The following is a 26,066-nucleotide window of genomic DNA, read 5'->3' as shown; positions in this document are numbered from 1 at the left end:
TCCCTGTATGCGGTGGAAAAGCCTGAAAATAAACACTGATCTCCGAGGCCCGGCTGGCTCGCCATTTAAAGACGTGATTCTGTCACAGATGTCGCCACAAATCGCTTTCCAAGAACAAAACCCACTTTTCACAAATGCAGGTTAGGGCTCCATCAGGCAAAGTGGATTCCATGGGTGGGAATCCAGAAACACGGTTGTCATCTCTGGGCCTAAACTCATTTAAAATTAACTAAAATCCTGTTTGGAAACCGTGCACGCCTCTGTCTCTGGACTTACAGAGAAGAGGGAGCATCTGGTTTGTTATCAGCTCTCAGCTGAGCAGCCTGCATCTCTGATGATATGGGGGTTCATTAGTGCCTGTGGAACGAGCAGTGTGCACATCTGGATGGGAGACATGAACGCTGGAAGGTGTATAGAGCTTTCAGAGCAACATATCCTCCCACCCAGGGACGGTTTTCAGGCAAAGCCTTGCATCTTTCTGAAAGACAATGGTTAATCACATACTTTATCCATTACAAAAACGCTCACTGGTCACCAGACGAATACAGATCAATATTTCCCCAGGAAACAATGCCACTTATATTGATGACCAACAAAATCATTCCCAGTTTCTTGAGAGTGCACTCTCTGTTTTTCTGATTTCTGCTTTCATTCTGTAAGACAGTGAAATAAGTAAAATACTCCAGGAGCATGTTTTTAGACATTGTGTTTTGTTGTTTATTCTGCAGAACACAAACCAGGATGGCTGCGGAGGAAAACCCACCGGCAGCTCGTCTGTCTGGTTTCACGTCTGCCTCAGCTCTTGAGCTGCTGTTGTTATCATCGGGAAAAGAGGAAAAAAAGAAAGTACACATTGTTAATTATGCCTCCAGGGACTTCCTCTGCACTTCAAATGCAGTCTCCTCCCATTCCCCCACAAAAGAATGTATTATTTAGTCAAAAATGTTTTCCCCCTTCCTTTTCTTTCCCTTCTACTCGTCTTACGTTGCCGGTGGATTTCATTACATCAGCCTCATCTACGGGGAGTGGCTCCCTTTTCCCTGTATTTCTTAGTCTGAGGCTGCTGTGGTTAAAAATAGAGAGCGTGCTTGTGTAAGAGTCATCACTGGTGAGAGAGTAAGGTAACAGTGAGCTTATGTATTACCCACAATTTCCTCCATCTCATTCACACAGGCCAGAGGACACACAAATACCTAACGGCGGACACACGCAGGCAATATATTAAAGTGCATGCTCCATATTACACACCACAGCAGCGCCAAATCCTCTCTGCTAGGCATCAATCAGTCGGCCGCCGATGATACAGTGAGGCAGAGTGACTGTAATGGCCGTCCCGGGCGCTCCCACATCCCGACGCCCCCTCTGACCTTTCAAAGCCCCTTAAATGATGGTCAGTGCTATCATACTTGGATAGATTATTCCCTCACTTCAGTGGATACTGAAGCCCCATCGCCACAGCCACTTTTTCATGGCTTTATTCCCAATCATTTCACTTCGGTCTGCAGCGCACAGTCATAACGGGGATGCAATGCATCAGAGGAGCTAACGGGATGATACCAGTGGGAGCTGCCATTGTTACCGCATCATCATAACGGCTATCAGCAGCCGCCATCTCACAGAGTAATGCAATGTCTGGGAATTGTTATTAGCCAGATGGGGTAAGGAGCGGGCGGAGGTGGAAGCTGGGATTACATTGTGCGAATTATGTCACATAAACTGTTTTTAACGACACTGTAAAGGTTTACAAATGGAAATGGAGGCCAGTAAAAGTGTGCTTCACCTGAGCATTTCCATTTACGGCGCAACATCTGCATGTTGTAAATGATTCTCCAATACACCTACATGAGCTGAGTTTATCTTTCAAATAAAAAAGATCCACGGTCATCAAACACAGTTATTGCGTTACATTGAATGAACACTTGACTTTGATACCTTGAATTTGGTTAAAAAAACAGTAATGGTAATGTTTTTGTGTTTGTGTGTAAAAACAAAGTAAAAATTATTGAACTGTAGTGGGTCTTAGTATAAAGGCAAATACAACCCCCCACTGTACTATTGTTTCAGAAAGATGAGGCCAAAATGAAAATTAAAAAAAATTATGGGTAATACATTTCTGTTTCTGTTTCTGTTTCTATAGGATTTAAGAGAGTAAGTTCCTGTCAGATCCCTGATCTTCAGATGGTGAGCATACCTCTGTAAAAGCAGCCTTTCTGGCAGTTTGCTGGTGTGAAGCATTCAGATATGTGTTAACACAACGCTAGGAAGGAAGGACATACAGTAAGCAGTGGTTTTAGAGAAGAAACTGTTGCTTCCATCAATTATCGCTGGACATGGACGTCTGGAAACACTTATAAAACAATTCCCTATAGTTCAACATTCTTCAGTGATCATCTTCATAGCTGCATTGCACTTTATAAAGTTATGTTTTTACTAGGTCAATGTACAAATGACAAACATGTGACTAAGACGATTTGGGATTTATTAGGTTATTAGCTAGTAGGAAGTTTATTTTGTCATGGTGGGTAGATGAAACAACACTAAGCTAAGATAGCAGGGTCTTTGGCAGACAGGGTTATTTGATTATTATTAGTTTATTAATGGAAACGAAGATCATTCTCAAAATGCTTGTGTACCCTCTTAAACCTGTCCTCATAGATACTTAGTATTTGTGATATAACCACAACCTTCTGACATTTAGTTTCCCCTGTGCTTTGAAGAAAAGAACAAAAACAAGACTGTCTAACTTTTTGGGGCTTTTGGGATATAATTTGTTCTCAAAAACAAATGTTTTGTTAAAGAGCCTCAGTTTGAGGAGGGTTTTTTTCCACGAAATTTTATAAACGCTTAGTTATAGTTTATCTTAAGTATAATTATATTTTTCTTAGGTACATTTAACATTATCTAGCACAGGAAATTAAATGTTTTGTTTTTAATCATAAAAGTGTTTTCTAGGATATTTTCAGTGAGCTCATGCCCCCTGGCCTCCCTACTGTTTCCTTTATACTGTCTTTTTCTTCTTGCGCCTTTCACTTTCTTTTAATCACTTGGCTAATACTGCTGAACAAGCACCGACTTGGTGCCAAAAAGTGAAACTTCAGCTGAAACAATGCCGCCACATGCCTGCAATTTTTGTCTGATCTGACTTGCAAATTGGAAAATGTTTTAGAGGTAGCACCAGCTCCAGACAGGGATGATGTATAGTGGAGCGTCGAGAGAGCTGAAAATGTTTCTCCAGTGCTGCCCTCCCTGTAGGTGAAAGAGAGGAAAAGTTGAAAGCAGTGAGTTTATGAGACACTTTGCTCACTTTTTAAGTGTCTCAGCCTGTCTGTCGAAGGCCGTGGTTGTCTCTTAACTCTCATTTGGTCGACGTCTCATGTCTCCCCCTCAACTTGCTCATTTAGCAGCGTGCTGCAGCATTATCTTGATAAATGTTCCACTTATACCACAGAGAAGGCTGATGAATCACACTGCGTGGCTGTATGTTGTCAGTTCTGCACAAAGTCAGTGTGATGGCAGATTGAGGTATGACAAGTTGTACCCGGCGCCATCAAGACTGTGATATTTAGCATGCAGAAAATGAAGAACTTGGAGAGTTAATCAAGGATGGCTGTGCACATTAAACTGCAAGTGGCTCCCATACTGGGGAGAACAGCTGCCAGGGTGCTCAGAGCATCCAAAAGAAAGTTTATATATTCAACTGTGATGAGGTGAAGAAAAAAAAAAAAAGACAAGACTTAACATTTCCATTGACTGAGCAAGAAATGCAGATCTACATTTAATTGTATTTGCAATCCTGGATATATAGCCTTTCAGTGCAGCACTGGTCAATCCAACAACCATTATGACATGCGTGATCCTCAAGAGGCGTTCTGTACAATACTATTTAGTAATGCCCAAAAAGCAATGATACTGTTCCAATTAAAAAAAGCCACAAACCCTAAGGAGCCCCTGACTGAGTCTCCATGTTTGACCGCGGTGTTGGCGAGGGATGTGTTGCGTTCTCCATTATGTTTTGCAACTTTTTCAACAATCTTCGTCCACTCCCTTCAAGGAGCTCCAGCACGCGTTATCAGTTTGTTTGGTTCCCTGCCCCAACAGATGATGACAGATAAAACCGCACTGTCCTCTAGGCCAGTGATTCTAAATCGGGGGTGTAATTGCTAGGGGTCTGTGGGTCAGTGGCGCCACCAGGGGGTAGCCAGGGGGGGCCACGGCCCCCGCTACAAATTTGCTGGCCACCCCACTTGCCTCAATAAAAAAAAAAAAAAGAAAACACTTGCCGGTCACATAGATTCTATCGTCGGTTATGCGTTTCATCCCAAATCATTTGGGCCAAATGCACAGCCAGCCAGGCCCAGGAAGCCGCTCTTGATCTGCCATCACTCAAATTAGTACTATTAGTCTATGCACATTAGACCATTAGTAACATTAAATGTAACATAATAAACCTAAGTATATCAGTAGGCGTTTCTTTAAGTATTTCTTAGCCTTTATACTACAACAGTAAAATAAAATCCTGTAATGATGGCTTTTAGTTTTGGTGTCCACCCCAAGAATTTAAGTGGCCCCCTCTGGCTCCCCCTATGAAACATTTTTGGAGGTGCCCCTGCTGTGGGTCTATGATAATAAAATGTATATTTACAAAAAAGATATTGACATTTATAGAAATGGATTATTATTTTGTTGAGGGAACACTCATTACCTTGCAAAGTTCAAGTTAGCGCTCCAAATTGAAATAATGTTCAAAAAACAAAAACAAAGAAGAACCCAATAAGCACAGTAACACAAAGAAGAAGAAAAAGGTAGACAATGATGGCACCATTAAAAAAAAAGACAGCTTGTTCTGAACGAAAAGAAAACAGACGGCAAGAAGAGACTTTACAAAGAAGAATATATCCTGTTGGGATTACAGGAACTGAATGGGACCATCCACAACATTAACTCTTGAGTATTTCACTTCAATGAGGGCAGATCGGGGCTTGGTAGTTGTCACAGATGTTGAGGATAGGACCCAGATGCAGGAGACCCAAAATAGTGATTTATTTTCATTCAAACAAAACAAAAGTACTGCTTTGCAGGATTGCGAAAAACCAGACCATGAACAAAACAACACAAAATCCAAAATAACCTGCCCTGACACATGGAGGAAGGAAAGAGTACGGCAGGGAGGAAGGGAACGACAAGACAAGATATAAGCAGAAGGCTTGACGAGACACAGGTGCAGACAATCAGGGCAGATGTGAAGATGGGAGAAAATCAGTCACAATGTTCTGACATTGAGTGTGGAGTCCCCCAGGGGTCAGTGTTGGGTCCTAAACTGTTTATAATCTATATCAATGACTTATGTAAAATATCACAAATAGACGAATCCGGCGACCGGTTTGTGTGCGCCGCCATCTTGCGGCGGCGCCATTGCTGCGGTGGCAGGTGTCAATCTGCCACCGCAGCGCTGTTATTGTAACCTGATGCTCTACAGCATCATTATAGCTGGATTGATGATGTTAGACAGTGGCCTTCCATAAATAATGAAGGTATCTTAAATTAATGCTGATGTTAATTTATAAATAATGATTTGTTTGAGCGATAAGCAGGAAAGAATAGAGGAATAGGGAGATAAGGGAGTGTATGATTAAACACTGTAATATAGCTCTCTCCACCTCCTCTCCTTACGAGGCATGTCTGCACAATTAAATATTACCTGTGTATGTTTTGTTTAATTTTAGGTATCCAATAATATTTTATTGATCGCCTGGCGTCCGATGACGAAAAAAAACGCAATTACAGGTCTCTAATTGAAGGGCAGAACTATCTCAGCTCCGGATGATACAGAATACATACATACATAACCCCAATCTGCAGATAAAACTAGTTTGTTGAGGAAAAAATATTAACTCTATTTGTAGCTGCAGAAGAAAAAAATAATCTCACGAGGAAAACAAAAATATTGCTCATGTCTCGGAGCCTCTTCAGCATAAAAAAAAGAAAAGAGAAGTAAGAGTAATAAAAAAGATGTACTGTATGTTGTACTATTATACTAATTTATTGAAACACATGGCGAGTCAAACATCTACCAAAGCAGCTGTCAAACACTAAACAAGGTAGTAAGACGTGTGTTGTGCAGAACTGCGGCAGTAAATCCTCATCGGAGCTCCACTAGTAGTGATTTCATATGGATCAAACCGTTAATAATCATTATTTTCTCCATATACCGCTCCCTGGCTTCCTTGTTTAAGGTATCCAGGTAAATTCCAGTTCCTTTCCAGCAGTTTAACATCTTTTTTTTGCGTTCCGTCTGTTCACTTGGTGAAACAGAAAAGTGGTTTTGACAGTCCGTCCCGTCTTCATTCACTATCAAAACAAATGCACGTGACGGGACAGGAGTTTTCCGATGATACAAATACATTAAGAGAGCCTGGCAGGGAGCGGAGTAATAGATCCATACGTATATATGTCTATGGGCTGGAGCGGAGGAGCGGAGCCGCCACCGCAGTAATGGCGGCCCGCTCGACTTCCGGGTTTCGCCGGATTCGTCTATATTGAAATTCATACTATTTGCCGATGACACAAAAATATTTTATTCTGGTGAGAATTTACAGCAACGTTTGGACAATATTACTTCAGAATTTGGCAAAATTAAAAAAATGGTTTGACAATAACAAGTTATCATTAAACTTGAACAAAACAAAAATGATGGCATTTGGAAACAATAAAAACAATCAAGCACAGGTACAGATTGAGGGTGTAAACATTGAAAGAGTACATGAAACTACATTTCTTGGGGTAATTATAGATGACAAGATTTGCTGGAAAACTCTTATTAAACACATCCACAACAAAGTATCTAAAGGCATCTCAGTTCAGGCCAGAGCAAAGCAATTCCTGGATAGAAAATCACTCCACATTCTGTTCTGTTCCCTGGTTTTGCCTTATCTAAGTTACTGTTTAGAGGTTTGTATAAAAGTTCACCTGAACCACTATTCATACTGCAGAAAAGAGAGCCATAAGGATAATACAAGGCTGGTTTTCGTAAACACACAAATTCCTTATTCTTCAATTCTAAAATAATCAAATTTTTTGACATAGTGGAATTCCAAACCGCACAATTCATGTATAAAGCTAGGAACAACTTATTACCATCTCACTTACAGGAAATGTTTTATGACAGAGAGGGGAGGTATAAGGGGTTCTCTAAATTTTAAGACTTGCAGAACACGAACAACAATGAAAAGATTTTCTATATCAGTCAGTGGAGTCAGTGGAAACTGTGGAACAGAATGTATTCAGATTTAAAACAATGTCCAAACATTAAACAGTTTAAAAACAAATATAAAAACATGATTTTCTCAAGGTACAAAGAGGAAGGGGTTTAGCGGCCTGATATCAATCAATCAATCAAATTTTATTTGTATAGCACCTTTCATGGTGTAGCACCTTTCAGGTATATGAAATACAAAGTGCTTTGACATCTTGACTGTAAATAAGCATAATAAAAAATAAAAACTGGGAGACCAATGCACACTGACATACAATATTTTTAATTAAAATGAAATAATGATAAAAGTTCAAGGATTAAGGCAAAAAAATAATCAGTCCACAACTTTGAAATATAATAATAAAAACATTACAAGAAATAGATAAATAAATAAAACAAATACGTCTAAAAAAAATGTTAAACAGAATAAAACTATGAAATTTGATGCTACATAAAAGCCAGACCAAAGAGATGAGTTTTTAGTCTACGTTTAAAAATGTCCACATTTCCAGCTCCTCTCAGATCCTCCGGCAGGCTGTTCCACAGTTTTGGAGCAGTGATATAACACTATTGGGTGAATGGGTAGATTTGTTTATATTTATGTTGTTGTATGCATGTGTATATATGTGTATGTATATGTATATACAGTATGTGTATATATATATATATATATATATATATATATATATATATATATATATATATATATATACACGTATGGGTGAATGCGTTTGTATAAGTATGTATATATATATATATATATATATATATATATATATATATATATATATATATATATATATATATATATATATACATACATCTTCTTCCCCTTATCCGTTCCCGGGTCGCGGGTGCAGCAGCCTCAGCAGAGATGCCCAGACTTCCTTCACCCCAGACACTTCCTCCAGCTCCTCCGGGGGGAGTCCGAGGCGTTCCCAGGCCAGCCGAGAGACATAGTCTCTCCAGCGTGTCCTGGGTCTTCCCCAGGGTCTCCTCCCGGAGGGACATGCCTGGAACACCTCCCTAGGGAGGCGTCCAGGAGGATCCGGTACAGATGCCCAAGCCACCTCAGCTGACTCCTCTCAATGTGAAGGAGCGGCGGCTCGACTCCGAGCTCCTCCCGGGTGACCGAACTCCTCACCCTATCTCTAAGGGAGCGTCCAGCCGCCCTGCGGAGGAAACTCATCTCGGCCGCTTGTATCCGCTTGAACTCCTCCACCTGAGGCAGGACTTCTCCACCCACCCGGAGAAGGCACGCCACCCTTTCCCGGTGGAGAACCATGGCCTCGGTCTTGGAGGTGCTGATTCTCATCCCTGCCGCGTCGATCTCGGCCTCAAACCGCCCCAGCACATGCTGAAGGTCCCGGTCTGATGAAGCCAACAGGACAACATCATCTGCAAAAAGCAGAGATGAAATCCTGAGGTTCCCAAACCGGATCCCCTCCGGCCTCAGGCTGCACCTAGAAATCCTGTCCATAAAAATTATGAACAGGACCGGTGACAAAGGGCAGCCCTGCCGGAGTCCAACATGCACCGGGAACAAGTCTGATCTACTCCCATGAACCCTCGAGCACCCTGCGGAGGGTGTAGAGCTGGTCCATTGTTCCACAACCGGGACGAAAACCGCATTGTTCCTCCTGAATCCGAGGTTCAACTATCGGCCGTAATCTCCTCTCCAGTACCCTGGAGTAGACTTTCCCGGGGAGGCTGAGAAGTGTGATCCCCCTATAGTTGGTACAACCTCTCCGGTCCCCCTTTTTAAACAGAGGGACCACCACCCCGGTTTGCCACTCCAACGGCACTGTCCCCTTCCTCCATGCAATGTCGCAGAGGCGCGTCAACCAAGACAGCCCTACGACGACATCCAGAGACTTGAGGTACTCAGGGCGAATCTCATCCACCCCCGGTGCCACTGAGGAGCTTACGAACCACCTCAGTGACCTCGGCCCGGGTGATGGATGAGCACGCCCCAGAGTATTCCTTCCACCGTCCGACGATGTCCCCAGTCGAGGTCAACAGCTCCCCACATGCACCATAAACGGTGCCAGCAGAGTACTGCAGAGTACTAGGCCGACCGAAAGTCTTCCTCCATGGCCTCCCCGAACTCCTCCCAGACCCCTGTTTTTGCCTCCAGGACCGCCCGAGCCGCGTCTCGCTTGGCCTGCCGGTACCTATCTACTGCGTCAGGAGTCCCACCGGCTATATATATATATATATATATGTGTGTGTGTGTGTGTGTGTGTGTGAATATGTGTGTAAGTAGATATATGTAAGTAGATATATACATATCTACATGTGTGTACATATAGAAATATTCAACTATGTGTATGTATGTATAGGTATGTGTGTGAGTATAATTACAGTATATAATAATAATAATAATAATAATAATAATAATAATAATAATAATAATAATAATAATAATAATAATAATAATAATAATAATACTGTTATTTAGCAATGTGAGTACAGTGTGTGAGTATTTATAAATATGGGTTAAATGATTAGTGAATGGGGGTAGGATTAAATAAGTTTACACTTCTTCCTACTACTTTTTGCACATGTAAATTAAGATATCAAGTGTTAAAATATGAAATTCTTTGTTTTGTTGTTTTGTTTTCTTATCTTCTCTTGAATTGTTGTTTTTTACATGTACAAAATAAATCAAATCAAATCAAATCAAATCAAGACAAACTGAAACAAAGACCCGGGTTTCAAAATAAAACAGGAACTCAAACACCAAAACTGTGACCGACTCAAAAACATGACAGGGGTTTCTGGTTTGAATCCCGGTGGGCGTCTCTCTGTGTGTCCTTGTTCTTGTGTGGGGTCTTTTCCGAGTACTATAACATGCCTGTTAGGTTACCTGGTGATTCGGGATTAGGGCTGCATGATATCGGGAAACCGTCCACTATGCAATATCACACAAGGAAATTTAAAGAAACACACGTTAAGTGTTTTATTGGCAATTAATCAATTTAGTTGAAAGCTGATAAGTCTCTTGATCATTTTACTGGATCGTCTATGCTATGTGAAGAAGTGAAGATCACCGTCGTGTAGCTTTATTCTTAGTTGCCTGCAGGGGTGAGTGTGTACGGTTGTGTCTCTGAAGCAAGCAGGCACAGATTCCTGAGACCCTAAATAGGAATAAGTGGATAATGGATGGATGCCATCGCAGAGTCTACATTATGTTAAAAAAAAGCAGCAGTTACTTAATGCAGTTTTGTAGAATCACATGAAACTGCATTTTAAGTAAAGTTTAAGCTTTATGGTTTACCTTACATATTTATTTATTTATCTTGTATTTTTTCAAGTGTCCAAGTGTCCTTTCTTTTCTCCAACAGTTTGGTTTTTATTCTATTTTTCTATTGTATTTATACTGTACTGCTATGACAACAACATTTCCCCTTGGAGATGAATAAAGTCATCTATTCTATTCTATATTAAGTGTTGCCTTAGACAAATACATACTTGTGAATTTAGTTTCCAACTAACTTTTTATCTAAGTATCAGAAAATCACGTGAATTATATCGGGAACCATTTTTTTAATAGTTTATGTAATATCATCCGGATTATTCAACTACTCCATCCAAATGTAAACGTTTCACTTGAAGACAATCAATGTGTATATACACTGCAAATATTTAAAATAAATAAATGTGTTTTAATTCCCTTTTGTTTTCATTTAGGCTGTATTATAGGAATTACATACATATGAATGTCCACAGCATTTCAGTATCAACAAAGGTCGACCTATCAGATTCTGAGCTCATAATTGTAGTTTGTAAGTGGTTGACAGGTAGATATTTTAGATTTCTCGTAAATCTATCTTAAAATGTAAGATACTGGACCTCGGTTGGGCTGGTGGGACAGCGACAGAAAATTTCCCGTATTTTTAAATCCAACACTTGACAGCTGTCTATCTATTCTACATTAAGTGTTGCCTTAGACAAATATATACTTGTAAATTTAGTTTCCAACTAACTTTTTATTTACTTTTTATCTTGTGTTTTTTCAAGTGTCCTTTCTTTCTACCTCAGTTTTGTTTTTATAATATTTTTCTATTGTATTTATATCTGACTGCTATGACAACAACATTTCTCTGCTGGATTATGGTGATGTGTTGTATATGAATGCATCTGCTCAGTGTCTGCGTTCGCTTGACACTGTGTATCATTGTGCCTTGAGATTTGTCACTGGCTGTAAACATCTTACCCACCACTGTACCTTGTATGCCAAATCCGCTTGGCCATCTTTATATGTACGCAGGCGTATGCATTGGTTGCGCATTATTTATAAAACCCTTCTGGGATTGGTCCCTGCTTACCTATGTACAGCACATATCTCCATAGAAGCCAAAGCCATTATGGCCTGCGCTCACATGATAGTGCACTTCATTGTTCCGCGTGTTCGCACTGAGCTGGGAAAAAGAGCTTTTAAATTCGCTGCCCCCTTTGCTTGGAACACCTGTCAGAAAGATTTAAAACTGACGGACCTGATATCTGGCGATGACTTTGGTTCGATCCTGAAGGACTTAGAGCGTGAGAGCATTGGACAGTGTCTCTGTACTTGATTAGTAGTTATGTCTTCCTAAACATCTGCACTTTATATGATTGATGTGATTATGTACTGTTAACTGGCTGTGACCTGTGACCTATGCATCTGCACTGTAAAAGACGTGGTTTTATCATTTTACTGCTACTTTGTTCCTCTGTTATTGTTTTGTATTCTGTCTTTTAACCTTGTGATTTTATTTATTTTGACGTGCGCTGATGCCTTCTTGGCCAGGTCACCCTTGTGAAAGAGATCCTTGATCTCAATGGGCTATTACCTGGTTAAATAAAGGTTAAATAAAATAAAAAAAACGAAATTTCCCTTTGGGGATGAATAAAGTAATCTATTCTATTCTGAATTTAGTTTCCAACTAACTTTTTATCTAAGTATCAGAAAGCCACGTGGATTATATCGGAATCCATGTTTTCTTATAGTTTATGTAATATCATCCGGATTATTCAACTACTCCATCCGCCTCCGAGGCTTCCACTAATACCTCAGATTAATTCTTGGTATCATGATAAAAAGGATCTAGTTGCATGTGAAGTGCATGAACTCCCTGGTAGCTGGGTTCAGGTGAGGATCAGGTTCCATCCCAGCTGGAGGTGGCAGCAGCGCCTCTGCTGGCCGGGACCGGTGCTGCAGCTCGGATCCGCCCGTCCTCCCCCTCCTCCCTGCCAGACCTCAGCCCTGCCCGGATCCTCCTTCCGAAGGGACACATTTGTAAACCAGAAAGCTGAGAAAGACTGTGTGTGTCTTTTTCTTTTGCTGTAACCTTAAAACACAGTTTTCCACCATAAACAACGATTTTAATACGTGAATATTGATCAAAATTGATCATTTAGTCAGATGTCAAAGGCCAAACAAGCTTTTCAATAGAGGCTTGAGGTTATGATTTAGCTCTTGTGTTTGGCAGATTTAATTCACTGTAAATTAAACAATGTCCAAAGTTTATGTAGGATGCTTTAAAAGACCAAGAGTTGCTGTATAAATTGCACATAAAAAAAAACATCCACATGAATACTTAATTAAGAATAAAACACAATTCAATGGAAGAGTTAGATGATAATTTAAAAACAATAATAAAAACACATTTCCCTAAATCGGAACTAAAAGAAAAAAAATGTTTTCAAGAGTTTAAAAAAAGATTTAGTGTTAACAGCACTGGAAATAAAAAATAAACCGTTAAGGAGGGTGGGGGCAGAGGTGGACAGAGTACTCGACCCCAGTACTTGAGTAAAAGTACAAATACTACTGGTCAAAATTTACTCCGTTACAAGTAAAAGTAGCTCAGTCAAAATATTACTCGAGTAAGAGTAGAAAAGTACTTGCTTTTAAAAGGTACTTAAGTATCCAAAAGTAAATGCTTTTAAATTTACTTTAAGTAAAAGTAAAAGTAAAAGTAAGAGTAAATTTCTTATTTTACACATCAGTAAATTACTATATTTGTTCTAAATTAATTTAAGGATCTTTTAACTCTTGTTTCTGAGAATTAACTCTTGAACTACAAATGCTCTGCATGGATTATTCTACCTATATTAGAAGAAAAGAGAAGAAAAAAGAGCAGACCTGAAAGTAACAAGTACTTTTCAGCCTTCCTCGAAATTTACTCGAGTAAAAGTAAAAATATTTGTCTTGGAAATGTATTCAAGTAAGAGTAATAAGTACCAAAGAAATCTAATACTCAAGTAAAGTACAAATCCTCTGGATATGTACTTAAGTACAGTACTCAAGTAAATTTACTCCGTTACTGTTCACCACTGCCTGTATCTGGGTTCAGGTGAGGTTCAGGTGAGGATCAGGTTCATCCCAGCAGGAGGTGGCAGCAGCGCCTCTGCTGGCCGGGACCGGTCCTGCAGCTCGGATCCGCCCGTCCTCCCCCTCCTCCCTGCCAGACCTCAGCCCTGCCCGGATCCTCCTTCCGAAGGGACACATTTGTAAACCAGAGCGCTGAGAAACCCTCCCGGTTGAGCGTGAGGCTGGTGAACCCCCGGATCCTTGGTAGGAGCATGCGGGAGCGGCTGCAGCAGCAGCCCGGGAGCTGCTGGCCATGCCGGCCGGACCAGGCGCTCTGAAGCCCGGCCACCGCAGCAGCAGATAGCCGGTCTCTCTCCGCCGAGGAAAGGGTGTGTTTGTGTAGCTTTAGCCGGGGAGCTAACGGTTGCACATGCCCCCCCCCTCTCATGCATTTAGGCTCATGCATCCGTGTTTATTCGTGCAGCTCCTGCTTCTGCACGTGTTTGCATGCTGGGGGGGCTGTCATCAGCTGCAGGGCTAATTCAAGCAGCTAGTCGGCTAATGACACAAATTAGGACCTGATCAGTGCAGGGTTTATCTATTTACTTATTGTATATCCTTTATTACACTGTTATATGCAGGCTGGTTGGGTTTATAGTCTATTCTGAAGTGTTTAGCCGCCACGTGTCAACTGTTGGGCTTATTTCTTGCAGTATAGCTTAGTGGCCGGGAGCTGAGTCGCTAATTGACCTAGTTTGCCGGGCAAAGGCCGAGTCAACTTTGTTTACGTGCACAGTTGGGTGTACTTTTATTATGTTTCACGCAACTGTCAAAAAACGCCGTGCTCGTCCATGAAACGACAAACTTGTAGATGGTGTTGTGTTGTCCTTCTACAACAAACTGGTGTTGTGACATAAAAAGCGCCCCTGTCGTGGAACGCGACCCCGCCGCGGGAGCGAGCATTCGCGGGAACGCGCAGGTAAATGTTTATACAAGGAGTGGACCGTCTTGTGGCACGGAAAGCGATTATGTGTGTGTTTTTCTTTTGCTGTAACCCGAAAACACAATTTTACACGATAGGCAACCGATTTTGATGCGTGAATATGGATCCAAATGCTTCGTTTAGTCAGATGTCAAAGGCCAAACAAGGGTTTCAATAGAGGCTTGAGGTTATGATTTAATAATAACAATAATAATGCATTCTATTTGTAAGGCACTCTTATTCCCAAAATCTCAAAGTGCCACAGAGCCACTACACAGTTAAAACTAACAATAATAAGTCATAAAACTCAACTCAGAAACACCTTCCTGAATAAAAAGATAAGATAAGATATTCCTTTATTAGTCCCACAGCGGGGAAATTCGCAGTTTACAGCAGCAAAGGGGATAGTGCAAAACAAGAGGCATCACTAGAAATAATAATAATACAATAATAATATCAGAGTATGACACACTATAAACAGTACTGGTATATACAATTATATTATCTTATCTTAAAAGGTTTTTACGTCAGTCTTTTAAGAGTCCAGTGTCTGTGCCGCCCTCATGGTCAGGGAGACTGATTTAGCTCTTGTGTTTGGACATCGTTGAATTAACAGTACATTAAATCTGCCAAAGTTTATGTAGGACGTTTTAAAGAACAAGAGTTAGTGTGTAAATTACACATAAAAAAACGTCCACCTGAATACTTAACTAAGAATAAAACATAATGCAATGGAAGTGTCAGATGATAGGTTAAAAACACATTTCCCTGTCGGAACTAAAAACTAAAAAGCAAGGACATTTTTTCAAGAGAGTTTTAAAAAAGCTTTAGTGTTGGCAGCACTGGTAATGAAAGATAAACTCTTAAACAGTGTTGTCCTTCTACCACCAAGGTGTGGTGTCATAAAAAGCGCCCCTGCCGTGCGAGTGAACCGTCAACACAATGTCTTGTTGCAGGAAAGCGAGGGTGTGTGTGTCTTTTTCTTTGGCTGTAACCTTAAAACACAGTTTTCCACCATAAACAACGATTTTAATACGTGAATATTGATCGAAATTGATCGTTTAGTCAGATGTCAAAGGCCAAACAAGCTTTATAATAGAGGTTTGAGGTTATGATTTAGCTCTTGTGTTTGGCAGATTTAATTCACTGTAAATTAAACAATGTCCAAAGTTTATGTAGGATGTTTTAAAAGAACAAGAGTTGCTTTATAAATTGCACATTAAAAAAAACGTCCACATGAATACTTAATTAAGAATAAAACATAATTCAATGGAAGAGTTAGATGATAATTTAAAAACAATAATAAAAACACATTTCCCTAAATTGGAACTAAAAAAAAAAAATGTTTTCAAGAGTTTAAAAAAAGATTTAGTAACAGCACTGGAAATAAAAAATAAACTGTTAAGGAGTGTGGGGGTCACCAGAAGTGCTGTGTCACAGTCTGGATCGGGGAGCATCCAGGCGTTACTGGGTAGTGACCTCCATCCCAGTGGGCTTCAAAAGTATAGCACCACCTTAGCAAAAGGTAAGGTGGTGCTTGGCCGTTGAGACACTTAAAAACATCAAAACAATCCTGAAATGGGCAGGAAGAAAGTGTAAACAGGCCAGTGCAGAAGTGATGAGATTTCTGCTTTGAGAGAAAGTGAGCTGCTGCATTCTGTACGGCCTGCAGACAGCAAAGTGACGATGGAGACACATATATACCTTTATTAGAATCCTCTAATTAACATGTAATAAAAGCATGAATACTACAGGATCAATCACAACTAATCATCTTTCAAGATGTGTACACAAAGACGTTGAGTTGCACGAGAATGTCTAAAAACCGAAAAAGCTTGAACTGGGTTTTATTAGCTGCCTTCTTGGTTTCTAGGTTGATTTTGGTCGAAACAAACTTAATTTTGTAGCTAGGAATGCTGGAAGTCACATGATGGACAGAGGGGGTGGAAATATCTCCTAATGGGACCAAAAAAGGAAAAAATCAGAGATAAAACTATGTTTTGGAAAGTTAAATAACAACGTAAAGCAAGACTTTAAAATTCCTGCCACCAGTAAAGACAGCTGTCCATGGTTCTGAAAAACATACCGCTTCCAGCCAGGTGGGACAACGCCCTTATTTGGTGCCAGCGTGATCTACCTGGACCTGTCCGAAGCGCTGAAGGGAGAGCAGCACATTAGCACAGGTGTGATTGGTGGTAATCCACAGCAGTGTTCAATGGGTCATGAGAGGATGGTTTTGTTACTTAAATAATAAAAGCCCTGTGTGATCTACCACACACATCATCACCACAGTTCATCGGAGGACTCATTCAAGAATGCCACAGATTTGAAAAAGGAGATGACGTGTAGAAACTGTTGGCTGTTTGTGTAGAGGAGAACGTTTCTCTGCAAACTAGTGACTAATGCTGTCATCTACTATAAAATTGTTGAAGGGGGTTCCACAGGAGAAAATTAGAAGTGACTAACACCTTGAAATCCCTCTCAGTAAAAGAAAAATGAATGACACAAGTGATCATCATTGATGAAGTGCTGGCAGTAGAGAGAGCCCAAGGCCCCGTTTACACGGAGCAAAAACGGAGGCGTTTTCATGCGTTTTGGCCGTTCGTTTACACGAAAACGCAGCTCAAAGCCCCCAAAAACGATCATTTCTGAAAACTCCGGCCAAAGTGGAGATTTTCAAAAACTCTGTTTTCACGTTTGTGTCTAAATGGAGGAAAACTGAGGAAAACAGAGGAAAACTGAGATTTAAGCTTCAGAACGTCACATATGCACCAGAAACTCACCAGCGTCATGTGTGCGACCTGTGCTTGCAATTAGTTTGGCTAAAAGTAACTCCACTTCTCTGTCACTCCAAACTAAAGACTGTCGTTCGGTCTTGGAAGTAAAGCCTGAATTATGGTCCCGCGTTAAATCGACGCAGAGCCTACGGCGTAGGGTACGCGGCGATGCGCGCCGTACGGTGTGCGTCTCCGTGTACCCTACGCCGTAGGCTCTGTGTTGGTGTAACGCGGAACCATAAATCAGCCTTAACTGGAAATTACACGTGTCATTTGTTGATGTTTTTTCCAGGATTCTGATTGGCTGGCATGACGTTAACAGCGTTTTCATGAGGGTCCGTGTAAACGAGGATATTTTTGAAAACGTAGAGGGGAAAATATCAGTTTTTGTAAATACCCGGCTACGTGTAAACGTGGCCCAAGTCCTGCAGCAGGTTTGATTCTGATTCTTATGGACTCAGATACGACAAAGCTGGATGCATCCTGACACATGTGCAGTTCGGTATTGATCAGGACCATTTGGGAAGCCCTTGTGTGGACTTTACACATCAAAACAGGAGTGAATAGCGAGGTGACGGGAGCAGTTAGCCGGCTGAGACTCTTAAGTATTCTGTTGTGTACAAATGAGTCTGAAAGGTATTGTTTTATTGGTGTTTAAAGGTCTGACTGAACAGGATTTGTGTCTGAAAGCAGTGAAATTAACAAGTGGTCAGACATACAAATGATTTTCCCTCCTTGATATGAATACTGAGTCTGGTTCCTCCAAATCTGACAGAGCGCTGGATGGGACCAGTCAGAGAAACGGAGCATGTGACAGCAGACATCCTGGTGGTTTTGAACGCATGAATCATTGAATGGTTGTGATCCTTAATGGCAGATACATCACATTAATGCATGTATGTTTGTAAGAAAAAACCTGCTTTTATTTGAATGAAGGGCTCTGATGACCTGCCTGGTGCTGCCCATCATTGTCCCGTGATTCGCTGCAGGACTGAATCCTGCTTCAGTCACAAAGCTGACTTTCCTCTCCTCCCTCCGTCCGCAGGGTTGTAGAGATGGAGTCCATAATGAACGCGGTGACGCCACGCTCCCCAGCCCCCGTCAAGAAGCAGTCGGAGGTGGACTTCCGCTCGGGCGCCACCCTGGAGCAGCTGTCGGCGCAGGTGTCGGAGCTGGTCCTGCTGGAGCAGGGCGAGTTCGGGGACCAGACCGCCTTGGAAGTCCACACGGCCAAGGACTTCATCTTCAACATGCTGGGTGAACAGATATTAATGTGTTATCCATGCAGATATTTGATGCCAAAAAAGCACCGTGCATGTGGAGTATTATCTCAAAGCTTAAGTAGAAATCTTCTGATTCTGATTAACGTGTGAGAAAATAGCATTTTAGGTTGATTAATAAGGTAAGTGGATCATAGAATTAAAATCCCATGCTTTTGTATCGCTGACTCCTCAGCCATCCCAATTCCTTTCCTCTTTCATGCAAAGGAAAGAGATAATATTTGTCAAATGTGTGGTTTTCCAGGCCCTGATACGGGGATGGATTCCTCCCAACATTTTCTAAAAGTCTGGATTTTCCTACCTGAAAAACATAAACCAGGAAAATCATGCAGATCTGCCGTCATAACTCCAATGTCGAGTTTCTATATATTTATTTAAACTTGCGGCTTCAGGCCGTTTTTATCTGAGACGACTTTATTTATTTAATTTTGTCAGCCTCGCTTTTTTGTTGCTAAGAGACATGTAACAGGAGCATGTTCCTGCTTTTCTTTCATCCTCTCGCATCCCTGTTACATGGCCTGCGTTCCTCTCCTTCAAAACGCCGCGGTCAGAGCGACGCTGCGTCTCGCCAGCACGTGTTAGTCACAGATGTAAAAAAAAAAAGGAAAAAAGAAAAAGCTGACTCTATAAATGAAAAATGGAGAAACTAATTCCATGGAATTAAAAAAGCTTTTCAGGGTAATCACCGTCTCATCTGTTGGCGCAACATGTCGTCAGCAGCGCTGAGACTCGTGACTTTCTATAATTAAGTCAGTTCCTAACTGATGCTGGCATGTTTCTGTTTCCTGAACCATCTCTCAGTAGAGCTGGAGCTCCGGGAGGTTTTATGTTGTAAACAATGGATAGTGATGCGTCTTGCAAGCAGATGCCAGCAGCAAAACGAGATGGAACTGTGATAGTAGAGACTGAAGCTGCGGTGCAGCGTGTTGATCTGCTGTTGAGGCTGCAGACGCTTCAGTTCGGGCCAAAACGACGCCTCAGATTTGATTTAATTGGGATTAAGTGCAGTCTTTCTTGGTATTCCAGCTTTGGACCCACAACTGCTGCCTTCTTGGCCAGGTCTCTCTTGAGAAAGAGATTTTAATCCCCACGAGATCCACACCTGGTTAAATAAAGGATAACAAATAAATAAATACAATCAGTTTAGCACCATGCTGCACTCAAATCCTGGAGCAGCTACAGTATGTTGCATTAAATCATCTTATATGTTTTGCAGCAGGGATAAAGACTTTTCTTACACCTGCTCATGCAAGTGCAACCTGCAATTTTCCAGACTTTTATTTAGAAATGGAGAAGCGACGGAGTCCTGCGGTTTATAAAACCGCCGACGGTCCACCAGAACTTCACTGTTAGAAAATAATGTTTGAAAATGAAAGTGATCATCCGTCGGAGAGGATATCGCCACATTTCACCACCGTTAAAAACGCGTAAATTTCAGCGGTGCATACTTCAGAGGACGAATCAGCATCTACCAAGTTGAAGAGATTTAAAGAACTGTTACAAGGAAAGGCTTGAAAGTGGAATAAACGGCTGTAACTGGGCTGTGAGGCCCTGAATATTGTGCCCGTGCCCTAAAAATACATGTCAATAAGGGATTAAAAACAAGGACAAATGTCCCTGTGCAGTATGTTGCAGTGTGACTTTCCACACCTGGAAGTGTCTTGACATGTTGGAGTTAGAAGACTTCTATATTTCCTTTTACGCTCAGCTCCACTCTGGTCATCATCCTCTCTTAGCCTGAGAAACTGACTTGTGTGGGTGTGAATGTTTAGGTGAAAGTGAACTTTGTGCGTTTATCCAATAGGTGGCACTCTCCCCCCTCATCCTTGTTTTCATCATTTCCCTATTTTTTATCCTGGGACCAGGACATGCTTGGTCCGTCTCCCCCCTCAGCTCAGCTCTCAGCTCAGCTCTCAGCTCGAACACGTTGTTGCAGGCTGTTTCAGGTCGTCCATCAGGTCTCGCCCGTGTTTGTCTCATCCCTCCATCTACACCGAGGAATATAGTCCCGTTTTAGGAGACTTAAGTTTCCCCGCTTCTCCTCCTCCCTCTCTGCTGCATCTCCGTCGAGCAGAAACCCAGAGAGGAATCACCCACATCAGAAACAAGCTGGTTTGTCTCGGTTTATTGTATCGGGCCGAAAGTAATTAGTTGTATTTTTTTTCCTGTGAGGAAGTCTATGTTTTTCTGCCGCTGAGCTGTGTTTGCTCATGTTCATATTAGTATCTCCTCTTCCGCTCGCGCCGTCTCGTTCAGGAGGACAGATTTCAGTTTTTTCTGAGGCTGCCTGCTCCTGCGAATCACCGGTGGTTTGCGGTGTTTCCATACGCCGTGCCGTGTTGGCTCCACCTGTGTGTGTGTGTGTGTGTGTGTGTGTGTTAAAGTTTGACACTTTGAACTGCAGCAGGATAAAGTTTTTGTCAGATTCCAGGAACATAAAGTCAGACTTGTGGCGGTTTCCACATTAGCAGCTCAAGGCCCTGTGGAGGATGAAAGGCAACTCTGGGAGCAGGTATCATCCCCTCGGTTCAGAGGTCTGGTTTCAGCGGCAGACCTGCTGTAAGAAGCTGCTACAGCGTGTGTGTGTGTGTGTGTGTGTGTGTGTGTGTGTGTGTGTGTGTGTGTGTGTGTGTGTGTGTGTGTGTGTGTGTGTGTGTGTGTGTGTGTGTGTGTGTGTGTGTGTGTGTGTGGAGCTCAGCGACTCTGCCTCTGCTTTGATGCGGTTTGATCTGCAGATGGATCTTCCCTTGTGCCTTGCTCACTGTCGGAGTAAAGGGAAGAGAGAAGAGACAGAAGTCACATGCTTGCAAGTGGTTTCTTTGGTTTTTTCTGTGTCTGGGAGCCCGACAGGTTGAGGAGCGGAGCCCCCCTTCACCCCGCGTGTGAGTAAACAGCGTAGTTTGCTGTCAGACGTCGCGGTGGGGGCTACTGTAGGAGTAGAGCTCGCTGGTGGAGCCGCAGGTCTGGAGCCGGAGGTCTGGAGCCGCAGGTCTGGCGCCGGGCTCACACGCTTCCTCAACCAGCCCCTCACATCTTAAACTTTGTTATCCTGCCTCAGAGAGTTCACCCGGCATCAGTGGAGACGATTACTTCTGATCCCAGCTAAAAGTGGCCCAGATTCTGACGCTTTATCAGAAAAATAACTTTCCCTCTGCAGTAATTGCCAAATTTTTCACTCGAAGGCTACGTGCGCGTTTACAGTTCAAGTGTGAATCGTGAAGCTTCTGGCACGCCGATGCCTGGGATCCACACTGCTGGAGAGTGGATGGATGAGACTGAAAGCATTAGGACACAAAGGTACGGATTCAGCTTCAGGATTTGCTCCTCTGGGTCTTAACGTGTCCGTCCCTGCTTCAGCGAGCCGCCATCGTGGCGGAGGATGGCCACGCCCACTTCTCCTCCATCTTTAAGCCGATCTCAGGTTCCCTTGGGAGCTTTAGAGACGCGTCGACTGATCGTTGATGTGACACAATCAAATGTCACATCAGCTTCGCTCCAACCCTCCTACTTCTGATCTGGGTATTGAAAAGAAATGAGGTGGAGTGGAGTCGGACTGAGTAGGGACTAGTGTAAAAGCGCCATTAGAGTATACACCACCCGCGCGGTGCAGGATGTGAAACTAGGGCTGGGGATCGATTCATATGTCAAGAATCGATTTGATTCCGATTCTTAAGATTCAGAATCGATTATCACGATTTGATTCGATTCGATTCTGATATCTATTTGGGTTTGTGTTATTAAAACTGTTTTTTGAGCTGTTGCATGAATTATATGACTGTAGTTATGCAAAATATTACTACTAGTATTATATTGAGATTAAACAGCAAGTATTGGCAGCTAATGATGCTGTAAGGACCAATCAGCTCCCAGAATGCTGATAGAACTGCTTTCAGAAACATCGTGTGGGTCAGAATTACCAAACAGATCCAGGGAGGAAACAGACGGATGAAATCGGTTTTATTTTTTCCTACATTCCGTTTTTATTTGTTCCATTTTTGGTCTACTTGTGTTTTTCATTTTTGAGAATTTGGTTTTTAGCATTTTTTGCAAATGTAACCACAAGACAGTATATAAAGTAATGAAATATAGACCATTTATGCAATTATAACTGACTAACACTTTAATGTTTTCATACCTTTAAACATATTTAAAGGCAAAATCATGGCACCAGTTATTCTCGTGTCCAACAAAACATTACTTTTTTGGGGATAAATAAAAAAATAACCAAAAGTTGTAATGTAATGATGAAAAAAAAAAACATAAATAAATAAAAGAAAATAAAAAAAATTCCACCCCAAAAAAAATAAATAAAAAAAATCGGGTCTCCTGCTCCCACCTGCCGGTGCTGATGGGCCTCAGTGTGACTGACGCCTCTCACTGCCGGGACGTCCTCCCTCGTGGGAGGACCCGCCCGACGCCGAGCCCCCGGATCCACCGGTGGGTTTCGTGGCAGACTCGGACCGGCGGCTGACGCCGGTGTTCTGCCCCACTAATTCCCTGCTAATGCTGTTGTGGATCTGTCTTCATTTGGCAGCTCGGCGAGAATTACAGCGCCGCAGACACGGAGGATGAATCACATTTTTTATTTGATTAGTCGGGCTTTGTGTCTGCTCCCTTTTCATCAGCTCAGACGCGCGAGTGTCAATCAGCAGCGGCGAGCAACACCTCGTCCGCCACAGATAATAGTCATCAGTGTTCATGACACCTCTCTGCTGTTCAGAAGCTGTCACATGACTGTTTTGCTGAATGTTGAGGAGTTCACACGCTCCCGTAACCAATCAGCAGAAGAAGGAGGCCGTGGGACTGACAGCTGCTGCAGATTCTGCTGCACATCAGTCATCAAGGGTCTTTTCCTGTACCTGATTTATTTGTCTGGTCCTGATACGAGGTGTTACCATGGCAACATCCTGCTCTTTCTGATAGCCAAGGCCTACATTGTCTTCTTTTGCATCTTCAACATGGTACTTGGTATTCATGAGGCGACGTCACATCTGTCAGGTGATTGATAGATCCCCCCCCAACATGTGAGGGCACCAACTGCATGAGACCTTTCCATTAATTCCCAGTTATTGGAAACTCACTTTTCAGATGATCTCATCACCAGTGAGACTCATTTCATTTCTGTATTCATTAACTGACTTAAAATCCAGCGGGCGCCACTCTGTCTGAAATAAGACGTTAAAGGAGCAACTGCACTTCAAACCACCATGGACCCCTGCTGATTGAAACCAGCCTGAGCAACCACACCGTTCAAATCGCAAATCCGCCTCTCTGATCGATTTGAATCGGAGTTGGGTGGCAAAAATCTCACTTTCCTGTGTCTTTTTGGTTGGTTCAAGCTGTAAAAACAGAAGAAACATCTACCTAGACACAACCTGGATGTGGTAAAAATCCGATTTTGTTTACTGTCTGATAATCCTTGAGAAATGACGCTGGTGGCCATTTCTGCTGGAGGAACGGTGCACGGATGTACTAAATTAAGTGTTAGGTTTAAAACAGCATTAAACAAGTTCGTAGCCAAAAGAAGACACAAAGACTACCTTGGAATGGGTTTTTAGCGCACTCCTGCAGGAGGGGGGAGAGCAACAGGAGTGCAGAGCAACATAGCCCGCATTGAGAACTCCTGAGCCTTCCCCAAGATCCTCCCTCTAGAAGATGCTTTTATTAAGAAACTTAAGAAACTAAGAAACTAGACAGTAGACATTGGGTAGTGGACAATGGGTGGAAGTGATAACGTTTGATTGAGTCCTGACATTACAGTGGTCAACTGTCACAGGACAGTAGTCGGCTGTCACCAGGTCAGTTCAAAACCTAGTAGATCAGGAAGGGGACTGATGTGGCTTCTGTTAGCCACGCATGTAAAGTAAGTAAGTAAGTAAAGTTTATTTATATAGCACCTTTCACAGATATAAAATCACAAAGTGCTTTACATTTAAAAAAAGGCACACAAATTAAAAGATATTAAAAAGAAAAGATACCAATAGTATACATATATATAAAAACCTAGATAAAATTAACAAGGTACAGAAAACAGCACTGGGCTGGCATGTTAAAAACATAGTCGCAACGCACAATTAAAAACATAGCAGCAACGCAGAGACACAATAAACGGTTAACCAAAAGCCTGTCTGAATAAAAACGTTTTCAGCTGCTTCATAAAGCCTTCACAAGAGTCCAGAGAACGCAGTTGTGAGGGGAGAGCATTCCATAATTTTGGCGCAACAGCTTGAAAAGCACGGTCACCTCTGGATTTGTAACGAGTTTGAGGGACAGACAGTAATGATTGGTGTGCTGATCTAAGAGCCCGATTTGGCGCATAAGGTAGGAGGAGGTCAGCGATGTATTGTGGTGTTTGGCCATGCAAAGCTCTGAAAGTTAGCACCAGTATTTTAAAATGGATGCGAAATTTAATGGGAAGCCAGTGAAGAGAGGATAAAATTGGAGTGATGTGTGTTCTCTTATTACTACTAGTTAAAAGCCGGGCTGCTGCATTTTGGACAGTTTGGAGACGATTTAAGGAGGTCTGATTTAAACAGGTAAAAAGAGAATTACAATAATCTAAGCGAGAAGAAATAAAAGCATGAACAACCATCTCCATCTCAACCTTGGTGACCACGGATCTTAATTTAGCTATATTCCTTAATTGGAAAAAGCATGAACTCACAAGATGACTTACATGATTGTCGAGTGACAGAGATTGGTCCAAGATGACACCTAAGTTTCTTAGCTTATGCTGAGCACAGGCACTTAAAGACCCCATATATTGCTTTATGTTTGGGATATGATTTTCAGGGAGCGACTATAAGGGCTTCTGTCTTGTCTGAATTTAATTGAAGACAGTTATCAACCATCCAAATCTTAATTGCATCCAAACAGTTGTTTAAAATGGACAATTGGTTAAAATCGTTTGGTTTAAAAGAACAATATAACTGGATGTCATCAGCATAAAAATGATAGGAGATGCCACTAAAACCGCTAATAATCTGCCCAAGAGGCAGCATATATAGGGAGAACAGCATGGGACCCAGAACAGAACCCTGTGGGACACCACATGACAGAGGCACTGTGTTTGACATGAACTGACCCACAGAGACTGAGAAACTTCTGTCAGCAAGATATGATTTAAACCAATTTAAGGCAGTCCCAGAAATACCAACCGACAGATTAAGCCTATTTAAGAGAATAGCGTGATCGACGATATCAAGGATATTGCATGTGACAGTTTTACAATGACAAAACAAGTTCAAAGGTTTATTTACCTCACATAAGGACATCCAGTTCATTTGAAAGGGAACCTCCCATAAATACCCATTAATACAAAGACCCCTGTAGCCTGAAGTTTTTAAAGCTGCAGTAAAACGCATCTCTACAACAATAACAATCAGCTTTCTGTTGTTAAATAGAGCAACCTGGTTGAATCGCTAAATATTAAAGACGGTTAAAGGAGCTTGAGGCAGGATTGTGGCAGGATTTATGAAAA

The 26,066-nt window shown here is 41.9% G+C and overlaps 1 protein-coding gene across 2 annotated transcripts in view; it reads left to right on the top strand.

Annotated features, from left to right (window-relative positions):
* Positions 1–13,711: 13,711 nt before the first annotated feature.
* Positions 13,712–26,066, top strand: part of tmem102 (transmembrane protein 102) — a 30,930-nt gene continuing 18,575 nt past the window's right edge. Inside the window, exons 1-2 of one of the 2 annotated variants that reach the window (XM_061709877.1) lie at positions 13,712–13,936; positions 18,352–18,563. In XM_061709877.1, the coding sequence (XP_061565861.1) occupies positions 18,362–18,563 (202 nt within the window). In that variant the 5' untranslated portion in view covers positions 13,712–13,936; positions 18,352–18,361. Of the gene's footprint in view, positions 13,937–14,111; positions 14,527–18,351; positions 18,564–26,066 lie in introns of those variants that run through there. The other variant, XM_061709878.1, reaches the window with a different exon arrangement.

The sequence above is a fragment of the Cololabis saira genome, chromosome 20, assembly GCF_033807715.1.
Source record: "Cololabis saira isolate AMF1-May2022 chromosome 20, fColSai1.1, whole genome shotgun sequence".
NCBI lineage: Eukaryota > Metazoa > Chordata > Actinopteri > Beloniformes > Belonidae > Cololabis > Cololabis saira.
This window is presented reverse-complemented; position numbering and strand designations above follow the sequence as displayed.